General features: G+C 43.3%; 1 protein-coding gene across 1 annotated transcript in view; it reads left to right on the forward strand.

The window, feature by feature from the left end:
- CLSPN (claspin) overlaps window positions 1-16,470 on the forward strand; it is a 71,452-nt gene that overhangs the window by 45,211 nt on the left and 9,771 nt on the right. Inside the window, exons 16-24 of the mRNA XM_089686321.1 lie at window positions 4,413-4,524; window positions 5,734-5,806; window positions 7,911-8,029; window positions 8,504-8,665; window positions 9,142-9,263; window positions 10,004-10,140; window positions 10,715-10,826; window positions 13,554-13,633; window positions 14,312-14,473. Coding sequence (XP_089542447.1) covers window positions 4,413-4,524; window positions 5,734-5,806; window positions 7,911-8,029; window positions 8,504-8,665; window positions 9,142-9,263; window positions 10,004-10,140; window positions 10,715-10,826; window positions 13,554-13,633; window positions 14,312-14,473 — 1,079 coding nt within the window. The remainder of the gene's footprint in view (window positions 1-4,412; window positions 4,525-5,733; window positions 5,807-7,910; window positions 8,030-8,503; window positions 8,666-9,141; window positions 9,264-10,003; window positions 10,141-10,714; window positions 10,827-13,553; window positions 13,634-14,311; window positions 14,474-16,470) is intronic.

Raw genomic sequence — 16,470 nt, forward strand, 5'->3', positions numbered from 1 at the left:
TATAAATAATTTAAAAACACCAATTCATGAGGGGCCCGACCTGCAGAGTATAAGTCATTAAAAATGTGCAAAACATGAGTCGGCCGACCAGCAGCCTCTCAATAAAATATATATACAAATGTACGGATCAGGTGGAGGTCTTCCATTTGTCCCTAATAACATGTTTGGGGCATGATTCATGGCGGATTTAGTCAGTTGTGTCAGGAACTGGTGGTTTGAAATCCAGACTAATCCACGCCTGATTCATTTTCACAAACGTGAGTCTCTCCACACTTTGGGTGGACAGTCGTGTCCTCCGCGGAGTTACAATACCTCCTGCCGCACTAAACACGCGCTCCGATGCCACGCTACTGGCCGGGCATGACAGCCTTTCAAGGGCAAATTCAGCTAGTTGGGGCCAAAGGTCAAGTTTCGTTGCCCAGTAGTCAAGGGGATTGTCTACCTCGGTTGGCAGGGTGCTGTCCAAGTAGGCCCAAGCCTGTTGTTTGAGGTCCTGCTCCAGGTCCACCTGATGCTGCTGCGGCTGGTTAGTAGTTTCCTCACTGCGCTGGTGAAGAAAGCTACTCATCATCGACTGCAGACTGAGGCAGCCGCTGCTGGTGGAGCTGCCACTACTCCTACCCACCCCTCCCCTGCTGCCATGGCAGCGGAACGCGAGCGCACAGGGCCCACAGTGTCTGAGGATGGACGTTGGCGCAGAAAGGCAGAGACCAACTGACTACATAGGTGGTTTTTATAGTACTTTATTTTGGCCTCCCTCTCAGCAGGTGTGAAAAAGGCCACCATTTTTGAACGGTAGCGAGGGTCCAACAAGGTGGACAGCCAAAAGTCATCCCTCTGTCTGATGGTTATTATTCGGCTGTCGCTACGCAAGCAACCGAGCATGCTATGGGCCATTTGTGCCAAGGAATGCGAGGGACTCCCTGCCTCCATCTCCACAGCATACTGCCACGGTGCGTCTGGGTCCTCTGTCTCCTCCTCCTCCTCTACCAGATGCTCCTGCTCCTTCACTCCTGTCCGCTGAGTGGAAAAACCACCCATTTCACTCAATAATTCCTGAGCACCAATGTCCTCCTCTACCTCCTCCTCTTCTTCCTGTCCTGCCCCCACAGGGGTCATGTGGCGTTGAGATCTGTGCGCCACATCTACCGCACCCTGACCAGCCATTGTTAACAGCATTTGTTCCAGGACGTGCAACAGAGGAATGACATCGTTCATCCCATAGTCCTGCCGACTCACGAATAGCGTGGCCTCCTCAAAGGGCCTGAGCAAGCGGCAGGTGTCACGCATGAGCTGCCAATGGCTGACATCTAAGTTACACAGGGGAGTACCTTTATCCGCTTGTAACATCAGGAAATCGGTGATGGCCTTTCGCTGTTCGTAAAGGCGGTCTAACATATGTAGGGTTGAATTCCACCTTGTTGCAACGTCGCAGATCAGGCGATGCTGTGGAATTCCGTTCTGCAGCTCAAGGAGGGTGTGCTTTGCGGTGTAGGAATGGCTGAAATGCATGCAAAGTTTACGTGACATTTTAAGGATGTCTTGCAGTGGGATGGTGGATTTTAGGAACCGCTTGACAACCAGATTGAACACGTGAGCCATGCATGGCGCATGGCACAACCTTCCTTGACGCAGAGCAGACACCATGTTCTTTCCGTTGTCGGTCAACATGGTTCCGATTTTCAGTTTGCGCGGAGACAGCCATCTGTCGATTTCTCTGTTCATTACACTCAGAAGCTCCTCCCCTGTGTGACTACGTTCGCCAAGGCATACCAGGTGCAGCACAGCGTGACACCGTTGCGCCCTGCACATGTGATATGCCGGTCGGGTAATGGGACTTGGCACGGGGGTGGCGGCTGAGGACACGGCGGAAGAAGAGGTGGTAGAGGCGGACATCTTTGCTGGACCAAGGACGTGCAAACGTGGAGGCAAAAGCGGCGTGACCTGTCCAAGTTGCTGGTGCGGCTGTGCCGGCACCACGTTCACCCAGTGGGCCGTAAATTACATGTACTGTCCCTGACCGTAGTTACAGCTCCACACGTCGGCGCTGCCGTGCACTTTGGCAGAGACCGACATGCTCAAAGACTGGCCCACCATCTCTTCTACATGTGAATGCAGGGCTGGCACTGCCTTTTTGGCGAAGAAATGCCGGCTTGGCACTCTCCACCGCGGCTCGGCACAAGCCATCATTTCTCAGAAAGGTGCTGAGTCCACCACTTGGAAAGGGAGGGACTGCAGCACCAGCAACTTGGACAGGAGGACGTTCAGCTTCTGCACCGTCGGGTGCGTGCTCGCAAACTGTTGTCTCTTGGAAACGGATTCCAAGAAAGACTGCTGACGGAATCCGTGAAGAGGAGTAGCAGGAGAAGGAGCATCTGAACGAGCGGAAGATGCCAACGAGCGACAACTCCCCTCAGCAGAGGTGTTGGAGCCTTGACTGGCTGATAGAGGGCGATTGACGTCGGGTGACGGAGCAAGTAACGGAGCGGGTGATGGAGCGGGGGCTGGGGCAGGCAGAACCGCCGTATCTTTATCACGGTTTTCCCAGGCCACCGAATGGCGACGCTGCATATGCTGACGCAACGCTGTAGTCCCAATATTGGCCCCCTGGCCACGCTTGACTTTCTGGCCACATAGTCGACATACGGCTACGTTTACTTCCTCGGGCGGCTTGACGAAAAATTGCCACACCGCCGAGTAGGAAACTTTGCCCCCGCTACTCCTCACTGGCTGACTGCTACTTCCTCCGTGCACACCGGCACCACTACTGGCCGTGGTGGTAGGCTGCAGTGGAGCTGGTGCTCTACTCCGTGGCCGTTTGGCTCCACTGACACTGCTGCGACCCTGCTGCCTCCTGGGCAACCCACCGACTGTTTTGCTCGCTGGCAAGCTGGCACCCTCTTCTCCTGATGATGCGGAAGCAATAGCCTGATGACGACGAGGCTGCCAAGTGCGATCAGCCTCATCATCATCAATTAGGGTCTCCGCGTCACTACTAGCCCCCTCTGCTGCGTGTGGGTCAGGAGACAGACCTGTCTCTAGACCGGCTACCGAGCCACTCTCCTCGCCAGTACTTCTTCGCCTGGCTGCTGAAGAGGCGGATGTCTCCCCCCGTTCCTTACCGCCCTCTGTTAGCTCTTCCTCACTGTACAGTGGGGCTGAGCCCACAGCATGCGATACTTCGCTTGGTGAGGGAACACCAAAGGACAGGGGCAGGTCGAGGACACGTGATTTCAGTGGGCTTGCTCCCGGGCCATGCCAACTAACGGTTGTCTGACGTACCCACCGACCGTTGGCTGTAGGTGTCAGAGGTGACCTGGGAAGAGGAAGACGACCGAGTCAACCAATCGATGACGGCAGGGTTGATGGTGGAGACACGACCGCTGGATGACACCGGGAGCACTGGCCTCTGGCTGCGACTAGTGCTGCCTCGACCCCTTCCTCTGCTGCCACGTCTGCTCGCTCCTGAAACATTGCCTCCTCTGCCACTCCTCTGCGTGTTGTCTGACATACTCTTTAATTCAATAAGCACCCCAAAAATAAAACCGGATTTAACTCTTTGAACGTACAATAGTGGTTGTGAAGCAGAAAGTCAGTTTATTTAGCACAATCGGTCAATTGCAGCTTGCCGTTGGCTGGAAACTGTACGTTTATGTCACTGGAATGCACTAATCACCCAAAAAATATTACCGCCACCCGGCGTGTAAATGGATTTAACTCTTTGAACGTACAATAGTGGTTGTGAAGCAGAAAGTCAGTTTATTTTGCACAATCGGCAAACTGCAGCACCAACTGTGCACGACAGCCACCAAAAAAAAAAAGGGTTTGTCACTTTAAATTTTCGATTCTTTGATAGCTGTGTCCCTGAGTAACGATTCTGTGTCCCTGAGTAACGATTCTGTGGCCCTAAAGTCTCTGTGGCCCTAACTCTGTCCCTTAATACACACAGGTCTGTCTCTCTTGAATGACCGGAGGCTAATGGAGAATTCTAAGATGGCCGCGATTTATAGCTCCACCATTACACAGTGCTGGCTGGCTGCTGATTGGCTAATGCGATCACATGTCATGAATGCATTATGGGTCAGCGCGCCTTGTCTGCGCGCCTTCCCAGAGATCCCCGCCCCATCTTCTCTGTCCATTTTCTCCGTCGCCACACATGTCGCCTCCATTTTTGGGAAAATTCGATTCGTGCATCCGAAGTTTGCTAATCTTCGGATTCGTCGCGAATAGAATTTTTCCAAATCTTCGGAACGAATTCCACTTCGTCATGTTTGATTCGCTCATCTCTAGTTATGACATTCTGGGCATATTCTAGTATGAATGGTTTGGTCACATTTGTTTAATGGAAATGTTGAAATATAAAGTGTCATTATACTTAGCAGTTTGCAATTTATTAATGTGTTTAATTTCAGATGATGGTTCAAACCAAGAATCTTTCAGTTGTACAAAGGCTCATGCTGAAAATGAGAAAAATGACCTAATGTCTGAAGCAGTTGCTCTCTGTTCAGGTTCTTTCACCAACAGGTAAATATTGAATGTCATTGCAGTATAGTCTTAAAAATTGCATACCTTGCTTTTATATTTAGAATTGGGTTACAAGGACAAAGTTTATGGATCCTAATTGTCTTAAAACTCTTGGATACCACAATACTTTTTTTTTTCCCTACTGCTGCAGTTTTCACAGGCCTTGCTCAGCTCTACTGAATGGTGTCTTTTTTTTTTTTTTTCTCTGGTTCTCTGACTTTAAATATTAAAGCCTAAGTTTACCTGCAAAAAATAAAATAAGCACAAGGGACATTACTTTCAATGTGCTGTGTCCCTTGTGCATCTGTCTACTAGTTTATTAGAAATCTTCTGTCCTGTTGACCCATCCTCACTCCTGGTGTGATAGAACAGAGTATCTGCCAAACGTTTAGCAGGTACAATTAGGCTTTAAATACTGTTTTTTAAGTTTTCCTCAAGTGCCACCCATAAGAGAACACAAATGCATTCCTACATGATTGGTAAGCTACTTTGGTCTTTTTGGACAGGTCCAGAAAACTGCAGTGGTATTACTCTGGAGTGGTGTATGTACCTTTTGCATTCCCACTAACATGATTTTTTTTTTTTTTTTTTCAATTTAACTTTAGATCTGCTCCACTGTATCATGTAAGCCAAATTTGTTTTGCATGGCAAACTGCTTACTCTTAACGTCAACCTTATGAGTAAGAAACAGGTGAAACGCATCAAGATTTCTTATTGATGTCGTAAAATTTACACCTCTTAAGCTGTTAAGAGATCTACAATCGCGTAGATGAGCATTGCAGATCAGAAAAGTGACAAAAGGCAGAAGTTCTTATCAGCATATTTTTTCTGGGTCAGTGCCTCAGTATAGTTTAAGTTAGCGGGTCAAAATGACAGTTAAGCAGCTAGCATTTTCAAAAGAGCTAAGCAGCAAAACTAACATGTTTTTCTTATGACACATATCCATTGAAGGTATAAAAATGTATTTCTACAACTTTTTCTATATATGCCCTAGTCTGTAAACTGTGATTTTCTGTTTCTGCTAGGAGAGATGTGTTTCAGCCACCAGGTGCATTTATTACACGTTTACATAAAAAAATCCCTAGCAAAACTCCTATCTTGTAGACCTATGAAAAGATCCTACTTATCTCAAAGTGCTCCATATATGTAATTGCAGCTGCTCCAATTACCAATATAATACATTTTAACTAATTACCTATTTTTTCACAGAGAAAATGAAGAAAATGAGGCAGAGCTTGATGATTTTCATCTTCTACCTTGTGATGATTCTGACAGTGAAGAGGTTAGTAAAAAGTTCAGAGGAAATATGCTGTTTTGGGTGCTCAGCACCTCAGTAATATCAGCTACTTTGTATTTAAACTAAAAAGGAGTTATCTTTTACGATACAGAGAAGGTTGCTCTGTATGGCATTCTATGCCTTTCTTCTGGTTGACAAATACCTTGCCTTTTTGGGCCATCTGTTTAACCGCTTTCTGCCCGGCCACTGTACATAGATGGACCAGCCAGGGCAAACAATGTCCTAGGAGGCTATATGGGCACAATCTGTGACCGCTATGTCCACCAAACACAACAGACCACAGATCGGGGTTCAGGCCCGCTGTGATTGGCCATGGCAATGTGATAGCTGTGACCAAATTACAGCAATAACATTACCAGTAGTAATCAACAGCTGTCACTAGGTCTCAAACACCTTATCAACATAATTGATTAGTTGTCACCTTTTATTATCGATTCAATTTTGTTATCGATTACTTGGTTAGCCATTTAGATGGCCTGCATAAAGAAAGTATTTTCTTTCTTTCTTGCATTCAGTATACAGAATGCAACACACATACAGCTCAGTACACTGCCCATACATGTCAGTAAGTGCCTGAGAACTTGTGAATGAGTGAGAAGCAATGCCTTATGGGACATGTAGTATTGGGCAGGAAAATGAATTGATTTAAAGTTGTTCTAAAGGAAGCAGGTGTTTTTTTTTTTCTTTTTTTTAATACCCTAATGCAACCATTGCACAGAGCAGTAAGTATAAGAAATCCCAATGTTTACAATGACTTTAAGGGCTCTCTGCAGGGAGGATCAACATCTGAACCAAGAGGAGCTTGAGACTGATAGATTGGAAGTACATTAAGGCAGTGCAATTAAATATAAAGTAAAAGTTACCAGTATTGTGTCTTTTAGGTGCAGGTAGTGTGTATATCAATAAGTTACCTATGACAAGGGATTCTGTCATGCATAATATTATATTACAGTCCTGTCTGAAAATATCTCTCTTTTGAGAGTTGGTTAGATATTTTGTTCCTTAACCGTAAAGCTGGTTGTTTATATTTACTACTGCATGTAGATATTCAAAAATATTTTTTTTCCTTAAACTTTGCATATTTAACTAAATTGCATACCACACTTTTGTTATTTTTTTTAAGGTTTTTATCAGATTAATCGAAATAATAATTGGCCAAGTAATTGATTATGAAAATAATCAGTTGCAGCCTCAGCTATCATTTATAATGCCATTGTTGAATACTGTGGTCTCTGTGATTAGTCAAAGTGCTACAGGGCTGTTCACAACAGGCCCTGTGCCACGTGATAGTTGTGGCCAATCACGGGTAACACAGTAGTACTTAATGGTTGCATGAATGCAACCAAACCGTGAAAAAATATGCTTATACTCAGAAATGTAACAATACATTTTGGCTTACATTTATGAACAGAGATTTGCAAAATTTTATAAAGAAACGAAGTGCTCCCCCACCAAAAAAAAATGTTTGGTTTATTTTCATTTGTTTATAGCAAAAAAAAAATTACCCAGCTGTGACTAAACACCACCAAAACAAAGCTCTGTCTCAAAATAAAAATTACCTAGGCAGGAAGGAGGCAAAAGTGTCCCAGTCTCAAAGTGTTTAATGAGTGCAAATGGTGACGCTGCTGCCTCATGCAAGGCGATGGATCATAGCCCTACTGTTTTTAGTCTCTAATTTCCTTCATTTGCTAATGTTGCTTAATTTATTAAGTTGTTGAAGGAGAAGTAGGGCTAAAGCTCTTTTGGCCCTACTACTCCTGTGGGTCACAGCAGTGCACTCAGCTTTGCACTCTTATGATTATTCAGCCAACAGTATGCTAAAGACTGCTATCGGCCAATGTCACGGAGTCTGTTCAGACTCCGGAGGAATCCTATTCGGCAGCTAGCTCAGGCTCTCGGTGTGCTAATGGGAGCCTGAGCCAGTGGCTAACTCACTACCCCCCCCCCCCAACTGGCGGGGGACAGATGCTGCATTCACCAGGGTGGGTATGATTGTGTTTTTGGTTGGTTTTTTTTTTTTGGTTGTTTTTGTTTGTTTTTTTCCATACTTCTCTTTTAACTTGTTTATTACGAATTGAATATAATTTAGCTTGCAGGAATTGAAAGTGGTTCAGATGATGAAGAGGAGGGAGAGGAAAACAAAGGATGTCTTCAAGATGATGATGAGGAGGAGGTCATTCTTAGAAAGCAAAACAAGAAGAGAAAGCTGTAAGTAATTTTCAGGAGCTCCAACATGTGCAAAACATTTCTATGTTACAGTATTTGCTCTCAGTTTTGTGCATTGTTGTTGAAGTGGTTCTAAAGGCAGGCGATTTTTTTTTTTTTTTCCTAAATGCATTCTCTGCATTAAGGTTAAAAACATTTGCATACCTGATCTTGATCCAGCGTTGTGCACAAGAGCAGCATCTCTCTTGGCTCTTTTCTCTCCTCGCATAGCGATCACATGATCACCTGGTCCCGTTCACAGGGATCTTTATTCTGCTGTGACACAGCAGTCGCAGGGGGCGCCTGCTGTGTGACTGCTCTGGCGCACAACGCCTTCTTGTGTTAGTACAGCCAGATCAACTTAGGGGTACGTCGCTTTGCCTGTAGCTGCCGCCCAGCCGCAATACATGGCGGGCGGGAAGTGGTTAGAGGCTTTGTCAGAGACTTTACTTTACTTTTTATTTTGTTATGTTGCAGAAACCTGCAGGACTTCATGGAAGATGAAGCTGAACTTTCTGGAAGTGATGTTGGAAGTGAGGATGAGGATGAAGCAGATGAAGATGAGTATGAAGAAGAAGCCATTGATGAGGAGCTTCCTTCAGATGAAGAACTACAGGATCAAATCAACAAGATCCATATGTTAGTATATGCTTAGAGTACCTTATGAGTGGAACCTTAAAGCATATGTCAAATTACAAAAAAAATTTTTAGGTTTATATCACTTTAAAGGACTTGTATTTAAAAATACCTGTCGATCTTCCAGAAATGCTCCTAGCAGTGCAGTTGTGGGCTTGCAAGAGTGGTGTCAGCTCTTTCAGTACCTTTTACTAAACTATTCAAGCTCTCCCACTCTCAGATCTCTTCAATATAAAGTCTAATCCTTGAATTGTTGTGTAGTCTGTGATTAGAGGGCTAAATAGCATCTTTGCGCTAATGCTAGAAATCTGCTCCGGAGAGCTGATTTTGATAGATTTATATTGCTTTTATCAAATAAGAAATTGCTTCAAATGATATATTTAACATACCAAAAGGAAAAAATAAGACAAGCTCTCTGTTAGGGTTTATGTATATTTTAGTTTGGATCAGTGAAAACTGATTTTACTTTACCATGTCAGGAAAGTCACCATGGATGAAGACAAACGAAGACTCCGGCTATATCAAGAGCGTTACTTGGCTGATGGAGACCTTCACAGTGATGGTCCTGGCAGGATGAGGAAATTTAGGTGGAAAAATATTGGTATGCATGAAAAATAAACAATTGATTTTGAAGTATTTATAAAGTGGTGTTTTAGGTCTGATAGTATTGTGATTTTACACTGATATTTCAAAATAATTTTTTTGTGGCGGGGAGGAGTTCAAGTATAAAGCTTTGGTTTCCATAAAGTGACTACTGATGATTGGTCTAGAACCAATGTAAATGGGTATATACCGTAATTTTCAGATGCCCCTGGAAGCTGGAAATTACTGAAGTAGACTTTGCATTGCATTGATATTCGCTTGTTTCTAGGTCCCATGCCGAGCAGCTGCATTTCTGCTTGCTGAGCACAGGAGATCAGCCACTCAGCATGGGGCACCAGTCAGAGAATGCTTTGAATTTTTCAAATTAATTTCAAAGTGTTCTGTGATTGGACTAGGTGGAGAGGCAGGGTGGTGATGTTACGCTTTCCAGCTCCTTCAATCGACAAAAGCTTTGCATTAATTTAGAATATGCAAAGTGTTCCCTTAATGGCTTCTGTGCTGAGGAGCCAACCTTCTATGTTCAGAATGCTGCAGGGCAACCACTCGGCGCAGGACCCGGAAGCGGGCGTAGTTCACTGAAATAGCAGTGTCTGCTTTGGTGATTTCCAGATCCCAGGGGCACTGGCCAGGTATGGTATATGCATAGTATATTTGCCTAGGCTAGATCATTGTAATGATTAATAAAATATCAATGCCTGAAATTCATCTTTAAAGTGTGACGTCTTTCTGTGTCCTCAGATGATGCCTCCCAGTTTGACATGTTCCGCAGAGATTCTGATCTGGAAGATCAGGAAGGTGATCATGAAGATCTGGAGGACACTGATCTCAAGTGGAGAAAGGAGAGATTTGAACGAGAGCAGTGGCTGCGTGAGCAGGTATAACCGCACCCCAAATTTGATAAACCGCCCTCTATGTTTACTAAACTGGTTATGTAAGCCTGTTGTGGTAGAAAGTTGCCTTGGGGTCAATTTCACACCAGACTGCATTGTGGTGATGTGCGGGCACTATGCACTGGGGGGAAAAAAAAGGTACTGCATACTGTAATTTTGTACTTTTTTCAGAGTAGTTCAAGTTAACATTGTGATGATCCCACCGGACCACACATCGACCACTGCATTACAGCGCAGGTGGTGTGAATGAACCCTTAACCTAACAAACTCCCTTTATAATAAAATGCATTTTCTGTGCACATTGAGAACAAAAGTACCTTCACGGTTTTGATGGCCAATAGCTATCTACCATTGCACAATTTTGTTTCCTAGTTTTAAGGGGACAAACGATTGGCGATATGTAGGTAGGTAAAAAAATACTTTGTATAGCGAATGGAAAGCCAAGTTTATGGCCAGCATAAGAGTACACAAATTACAAATGCAGCATTAAGGACTAGTAAAAAATGCTTTGTCATTATTAGTTACTTATTGACATTACATTTTTGTACTTTCACTGTAGTCTAAAAGTGGCAACCTTGACAACAAGGAAGAGGAAGAAGAGGATATTGGAACAGACAGTCAGTTCATGAAGCTGGCCAAAAAAGTCACCGAAAGAACTTTGCAAAGAAAAGGTGAGACACTTTGTTGTGTATGTTGTACTACCATAAATATAAACTTCCTTTATGGTGTACTCATGTTTATCACTAATAGAGAAACATGTTTTTTTTTTTTTTTAATTGTAAAATTGAATATTTTTAGTCATTTAAAAGTTCACCCAAAAGTGAAAGTCCTTCTTTTGCATCCTCCCATCTCTTTAATTATTGGCTCTTTTTTGGGGGGTGAGAGGAGCTGGTACCTGGTTTTGCTGCGATCTGAGTGGAAGTTTTGCCCCTCCTCCTTCCCCCGCAGCCTTCTGGGACACATCACAGGTCCCAGAAGACTGCAGGACCATTTACAAGGCACAGCGCGGATTGCGCAAGCACAGTGAGAGCAGCTGTGAAGCTGCAAGGCTTCACTGTTTTTCCATTGAAATGCCGGCACTTGGACCCGAAGCTGAATCTGCTCGGGTGAGGACAATGCTGGATCCAGGTACAGGTAGGTGTCCTTCTAATGAAATTATGTATTTAAATTTTTCCTGGGGGAGACTGGAGCTCCTCTTTAAGGATACAGCCTTATAATTAGGAATTTAATCCCTCCCTACGATGCAGGGCAATGTGGAGCTATAGATAAACAGTGTAAATTGTTTTCATCTAACAATAGAAATCTTGCATATTTATTCAATAATTGAAACAACTTGAAAGGGAGAGATAGCACAAGGAGCCAATCAGTTGGGTTGTAGTGCTCATGTGCTAACCAGAAACATGCTTGAAGCAGAGTGACAAGAGATGGGCTCATCAGAGTGCTTCTTTTCCTTTACTTTCCATTCACAGGCATGGGGAATGAGAAGACCTAGTTGCATGAGCTGCAGCAAAGAAAAATCAAGTCTGTGTGGCTATGCTGTGTAGATTTCTGGACTGGATAGATAGAAATACAAATTATACAGCATATACAGTAATATCTCGGTTTACAAATGCCTTGGTTAACGTAATTTTCAGTTTATGAATGAAAATCCATTGAAAATAATGCATTCAGTTTACGGATTTGTTTCGCAATACGAAGTGTATGTTGGTGAAGATTTTTAAATGCAATTGCCAGCTTTTTTTTTCCTTCACTATAGCTCACAGAATTAGCTGTCACTTTCCCTGGAGATAAAGGAATCTTGTGACTTTTAAGAAACTAAAAGGAAGCATTGTTTCTTTTAAATCAGTGAAATAAAATAAACTCTGGGGGAAAGTGACCGCTGAATTTCTGAGCTATAGTGAAGAAAAAAAAAGCGGTAATTACATTTAAAAACCGGCACCATAATAATAAAAAAAAAAAAAAAACGGTGTGGGGTCCCCCCCCCCTCCATCCATACCAAGCCCTTCGGGTCTGGTATGAATTTTGAGGGGAACTCCCACACCAAAATAAAAAAACAAAATGGCATGGGGGTCCCCCCCAAAATCCATACCAGACTCTTATCTGAGCATGCAGCCCGTCAGGTAAGAGGGGGGCGAGCGAGCCCCCCCCTTAGCTGACGGGCTCCATGCTCAGGTTAGGGTCTGGTATGGATTACGGCTCCCCCCCATCCTGGCTGGTGGTTGTGGGGGTCTGCGGGCAGGAGGCTTGTCAGAATCTGGATCCCCCAGATCCGCCCCCCCATGTTAATGAGTATGGGGTACATGGTATCCCTACTCATTCACAAGAAACAAAAAGTGTAGTGTTAAAGACAGGGCAGTGTCTTTAACAAGTCCTTTATTAAAAGAAAACACTAAAAGAATGTTCCCCGCAATAGATCCAACGTCATTCATGATGCCCGCTGTCACCGCCGCTGCTGCCGCCGACCCGTAAACAGAATTCAAAATAAAGGCTCCAATAAAAACGATGGCATCAATGTCACATGGGGCAAGGGCACTCGGGTGATGTCCCTGGGTGTTCCCGCCTCTTACATATTTAAGAACTGCCAAGCCAGCTCGGAGGCAGAGGGCTAGCAGCCGTCGTCGGGAGCGGAGCCTCTCTTTTTTTCTTTTTTTTCCCCCCCACACATCGTGATTGATGTTGGATCTACTGCGGGGGACATTCTTTTAGTTTTTTCTTTCAATAAAGGACTTGTCAAAGACCGTGTCCTGTCCTTTTTTTTTTTTTTTTTTTTTTTTTTTTCCACACTACACTTTGTTTTTTGTGAATGAGCAGGGGTACCCCATACTCATTCACATGGGGACTGGGATCTGGGGGGGGACCCCTTGATGAAGGGGGCTTCCAGATTCCGGTAAGCCCCCCGCCCGCAGACCCCCACAACCACCGGCCAGGGTTGCGGGGAAGAGGCCCTTCTCCCCATCAACATGTCCCCAAAGCCCCTCCCCCACATGTTGAAGGCATGTGGTCTTGTATGGTTCGGGGGGACTCGCTCGAAAAAGGGTCTGGTATGGATTTTGGGGGGGACCCCCACAACTTTTTTTTTTTTTCTTTGTTGGAGTTCCCCTCAAAATCCATCCCAGACCCAAAGGGCTTGGTATGGATGGGAGAGGGGGACCCCATGCCGTTTTTTTAAATAATTTTTTTAATTGCCGGCAGTTCTTTTACATTCAGCTGTCAGTGGGGAACCCCGCTGACAGCTGAAACTTTAACACATGGTTGTCACTACTATACGAAAAACTTTGCAGAACAAATGAAATTCCTAAACTGAGCTATTACTGTAAATGGCCCCCTTTTAAGTATTTGTCTGTTTTACTGCTTGGATTTCAGTCTTCTTTTTTTTCTTTTTTTTTTTTTTTTTACAGCAACTCTAGAAACAAAAGAGCCCAGTAACTCTACTAGCAAAAATCCATTTGGAGTAAACCAGCCATTCAGTCTCCCCAAGGTGAGTAATGCACTGCGATCAGAAAATAAAAATGATGGTACTTTTCAATCTGGACTTCAGGAACCTCATACTTTCTCAGAATACAGCATAGATTTTGATAGTGTTCCTTCCCGTAAAAAACAAAACAAAAACAAAGTGTTAATGGAACATACTAGTTGAAGCAGAAAATTGGAATTGACACACAGAGTATAGCTTACCTGCTCATAACGTGTTTTCCATGCAGACCATCCCATAACTTGTGAGATGTGAGAACCCCTACTTGTGATGCAGGAGGAAAATTCTAAACCATACAATTTATTCTCTACAAAGGTGCCTAATAATTCTTTCACATCCGTTGAGGGACAGAGTAAATAGTTTGCATTGGCAAAAAAAAAAAAATCTACAGCCCAGCTCAGAATAACCTCTCCTTTAAGCCTTTGTTTTTTTGCCAGTGTTCTAAGTGGTTAGACATATATTTCTTCAGTTCTGTTCATTTCAACAGGTTTAACATGACTGCTGTGCACAACTATTAAATACGCATCTTCTGTCTTTTTTGCCTTGTCCTGAGGAGTGCCTGGCAAAAGAGCCAGCTTTCTGTGCCTCATGCAAATGGGGTCATCAGTCTGATGCTACTGACAAAAGTGTTATTTGGATATATTCAATTTTTTTTCCCCAAATATGATTTTTTTCATTTTTCAGATGAAGACTGGTTCTATGTTAAACATGCCTAAAGATGTCCTTCAGAAACTAGCTGCAATGTCAACCCTGAATCCTAATGCACCCAGGAACTCGAGGAACTTTGTTTTTCAGACTGTTTCTCCACAAAAGCAAGCTGGATCAGCAGAGAAACCTAAATCTAAGGTATTGTGCACTTTTTTTTTTTCAAATTCTTTTTTTCAACTATACCGCATTCACAGAGCAGCAAAATACGGTATTGTAAGCTTTTACTAGAAGCCTATGGGCATAATATGTTGCAAACATATCTCTCATGTGGCAAAGCGCTTGTTCTTCCAGTGTATTGCCTTAGTAATTTGTTTATAGATAGCATGTTTTTACAAATACTCCCTGCGCCCAGGAAAAGAGGAAGTAAGATTCACAAATATTTAACAAAATATATGCAGTGTGAACCACAACTAGCTGTTCCTCCTAAATGAGTGATGTGATGCCACCTAGTGTTAAAACTAAAGATCTTGCCATGAGCAGCACTATAGAAAAGGGACTGAAAGTATACAGTGAAAAATTTGCCTAAAGCACACTCATGAATGCAAGTGCAAACTATTCATAACCAACTTTGACAAAAAATGTCTTTCTAAAGTGCTACATAATGTGATTAAAAAAAATGTCCAAAAGTCTCTTACAAAAAGTATATATTCCTTATCAAAATATTGTGAAAGTAATAGTAAAAATCAAGTCCTCATTGTGCACATGCTGGTGAACAATAATAAATTAGGTGTTCCAAAATGTGCACGTGACATATGACCCCTTCACACCATGCTCTTGTCAGAACTGTATGAACCAAAGAATTCTGGTCTAATATTGTTGTATTAAAGATGTTATGCCTCCTCCACTTCACCAACTCTGGCCCCCTGGCTCCGCTCTAAGCCTCCCAATCTGAGATCACTCAGAAGACTATGTGAAAAAAACACTTGAAGAAACTCATTCTGCTTCACTTTGATTCACAAATAAAATACCCCTTGTCGCATATATCCCCATACAAGTGCTTACTCACATGCATGTGCCCAACCTGGCACTCAGGATTTCCAACAGTGTGTGATATGCGGAAAGCACAGCTGTTCCAATAACTGGAACGCCAAAACCCAAAAGTGATGTCGCTGGACGTGATGTCGGCGTTCTTGTCCCACCTCAACGCTTTTCACCCAATTGGGCGTCCTCAGGAAGCAGGAGAGATGCCATATTACCAGTGCTTCAATATAGAGGCTAATACACTCCTCCTTTGTCCTATATCAGATATGTATATTAGTGCTCAGTTTAGTGCGTGTTGGCTTAAAAAGTATGTTTAGCGCATTTTCTGTTTTATCAAGACTAAGATCATGTATATGTGTGTATATAATTTTATCTATATATATATATATATATATATATATATATATATATATATATTATTTTTTTTTTATGTTGCATATTAATACTATGTAGTATTTTATTCAGCCAAGAGATGGAGCTCTATTCTGCTTTTTTACTTAATTGCTTCTAGAGCTTGATGAGAAATTGCGCGTTAAAACCTTGTTTACAGTGACTAATTTTGTATCAGACATCTTAGATAATGGTGCATGTAAGCCCTAATATTGAAAGCTTATTGATGCCCTGCTCTCTGTACTTATTAATGCTACTTTTACTTATGTAATATCCACATTCTGCAGCAAATACTTGGCAATTCTATCAGTCCACTTGTCTTTAGCTTCCTAGCCACACCAAGCACAAAAGCAGATATGTGCTGCCGTAGTTAGCTCCCATTCAAAGACAAGGAAAGCAATCTATCGGAAGCCATTCAGACATCCAACTTGCTTTTAGTCCCTTATGCTGGGTACACGCTATCATTTTTTCGTTTTTTGTCCCAGCGGGCTGAACAAAATAGGACTCGGGAGGCACTGACTGACTAGCCGACGTTACTACTACGATCTCCACGCTGTGCTTTTTCGTTCTGATGGGGGATGTCTGCTTATGTTTACACTTTGAGTGCTTGGTGTTGCACTTTACCTAAGACAAACAGGGCAGCAACACAGACATCATCTAATGTACTTTTAATTTGACTTAAGTGGGTGGTACACACTATGAGAAGATCGGACAAACCATTGTCCGATTTGCCACGAAGGTGCATATCATGGTATAACTTGTTC

Source organism: Staurois parvus, unplaced genomic scaffold, assembly GCF_062004578.1.
Source record: "Staurois parvus isolate SC_StPar_1 unplaced genomic scaffold, SC_StPar_1.0 ptg000394l, whole genome shotgun sequence".
In the NCBI taxonomy this organism is placed as follows: Eukaryota; Metazoa; Chordata; class Amphibia; order Anura; family Ranidae; genus Staurois; species Staurois parvus.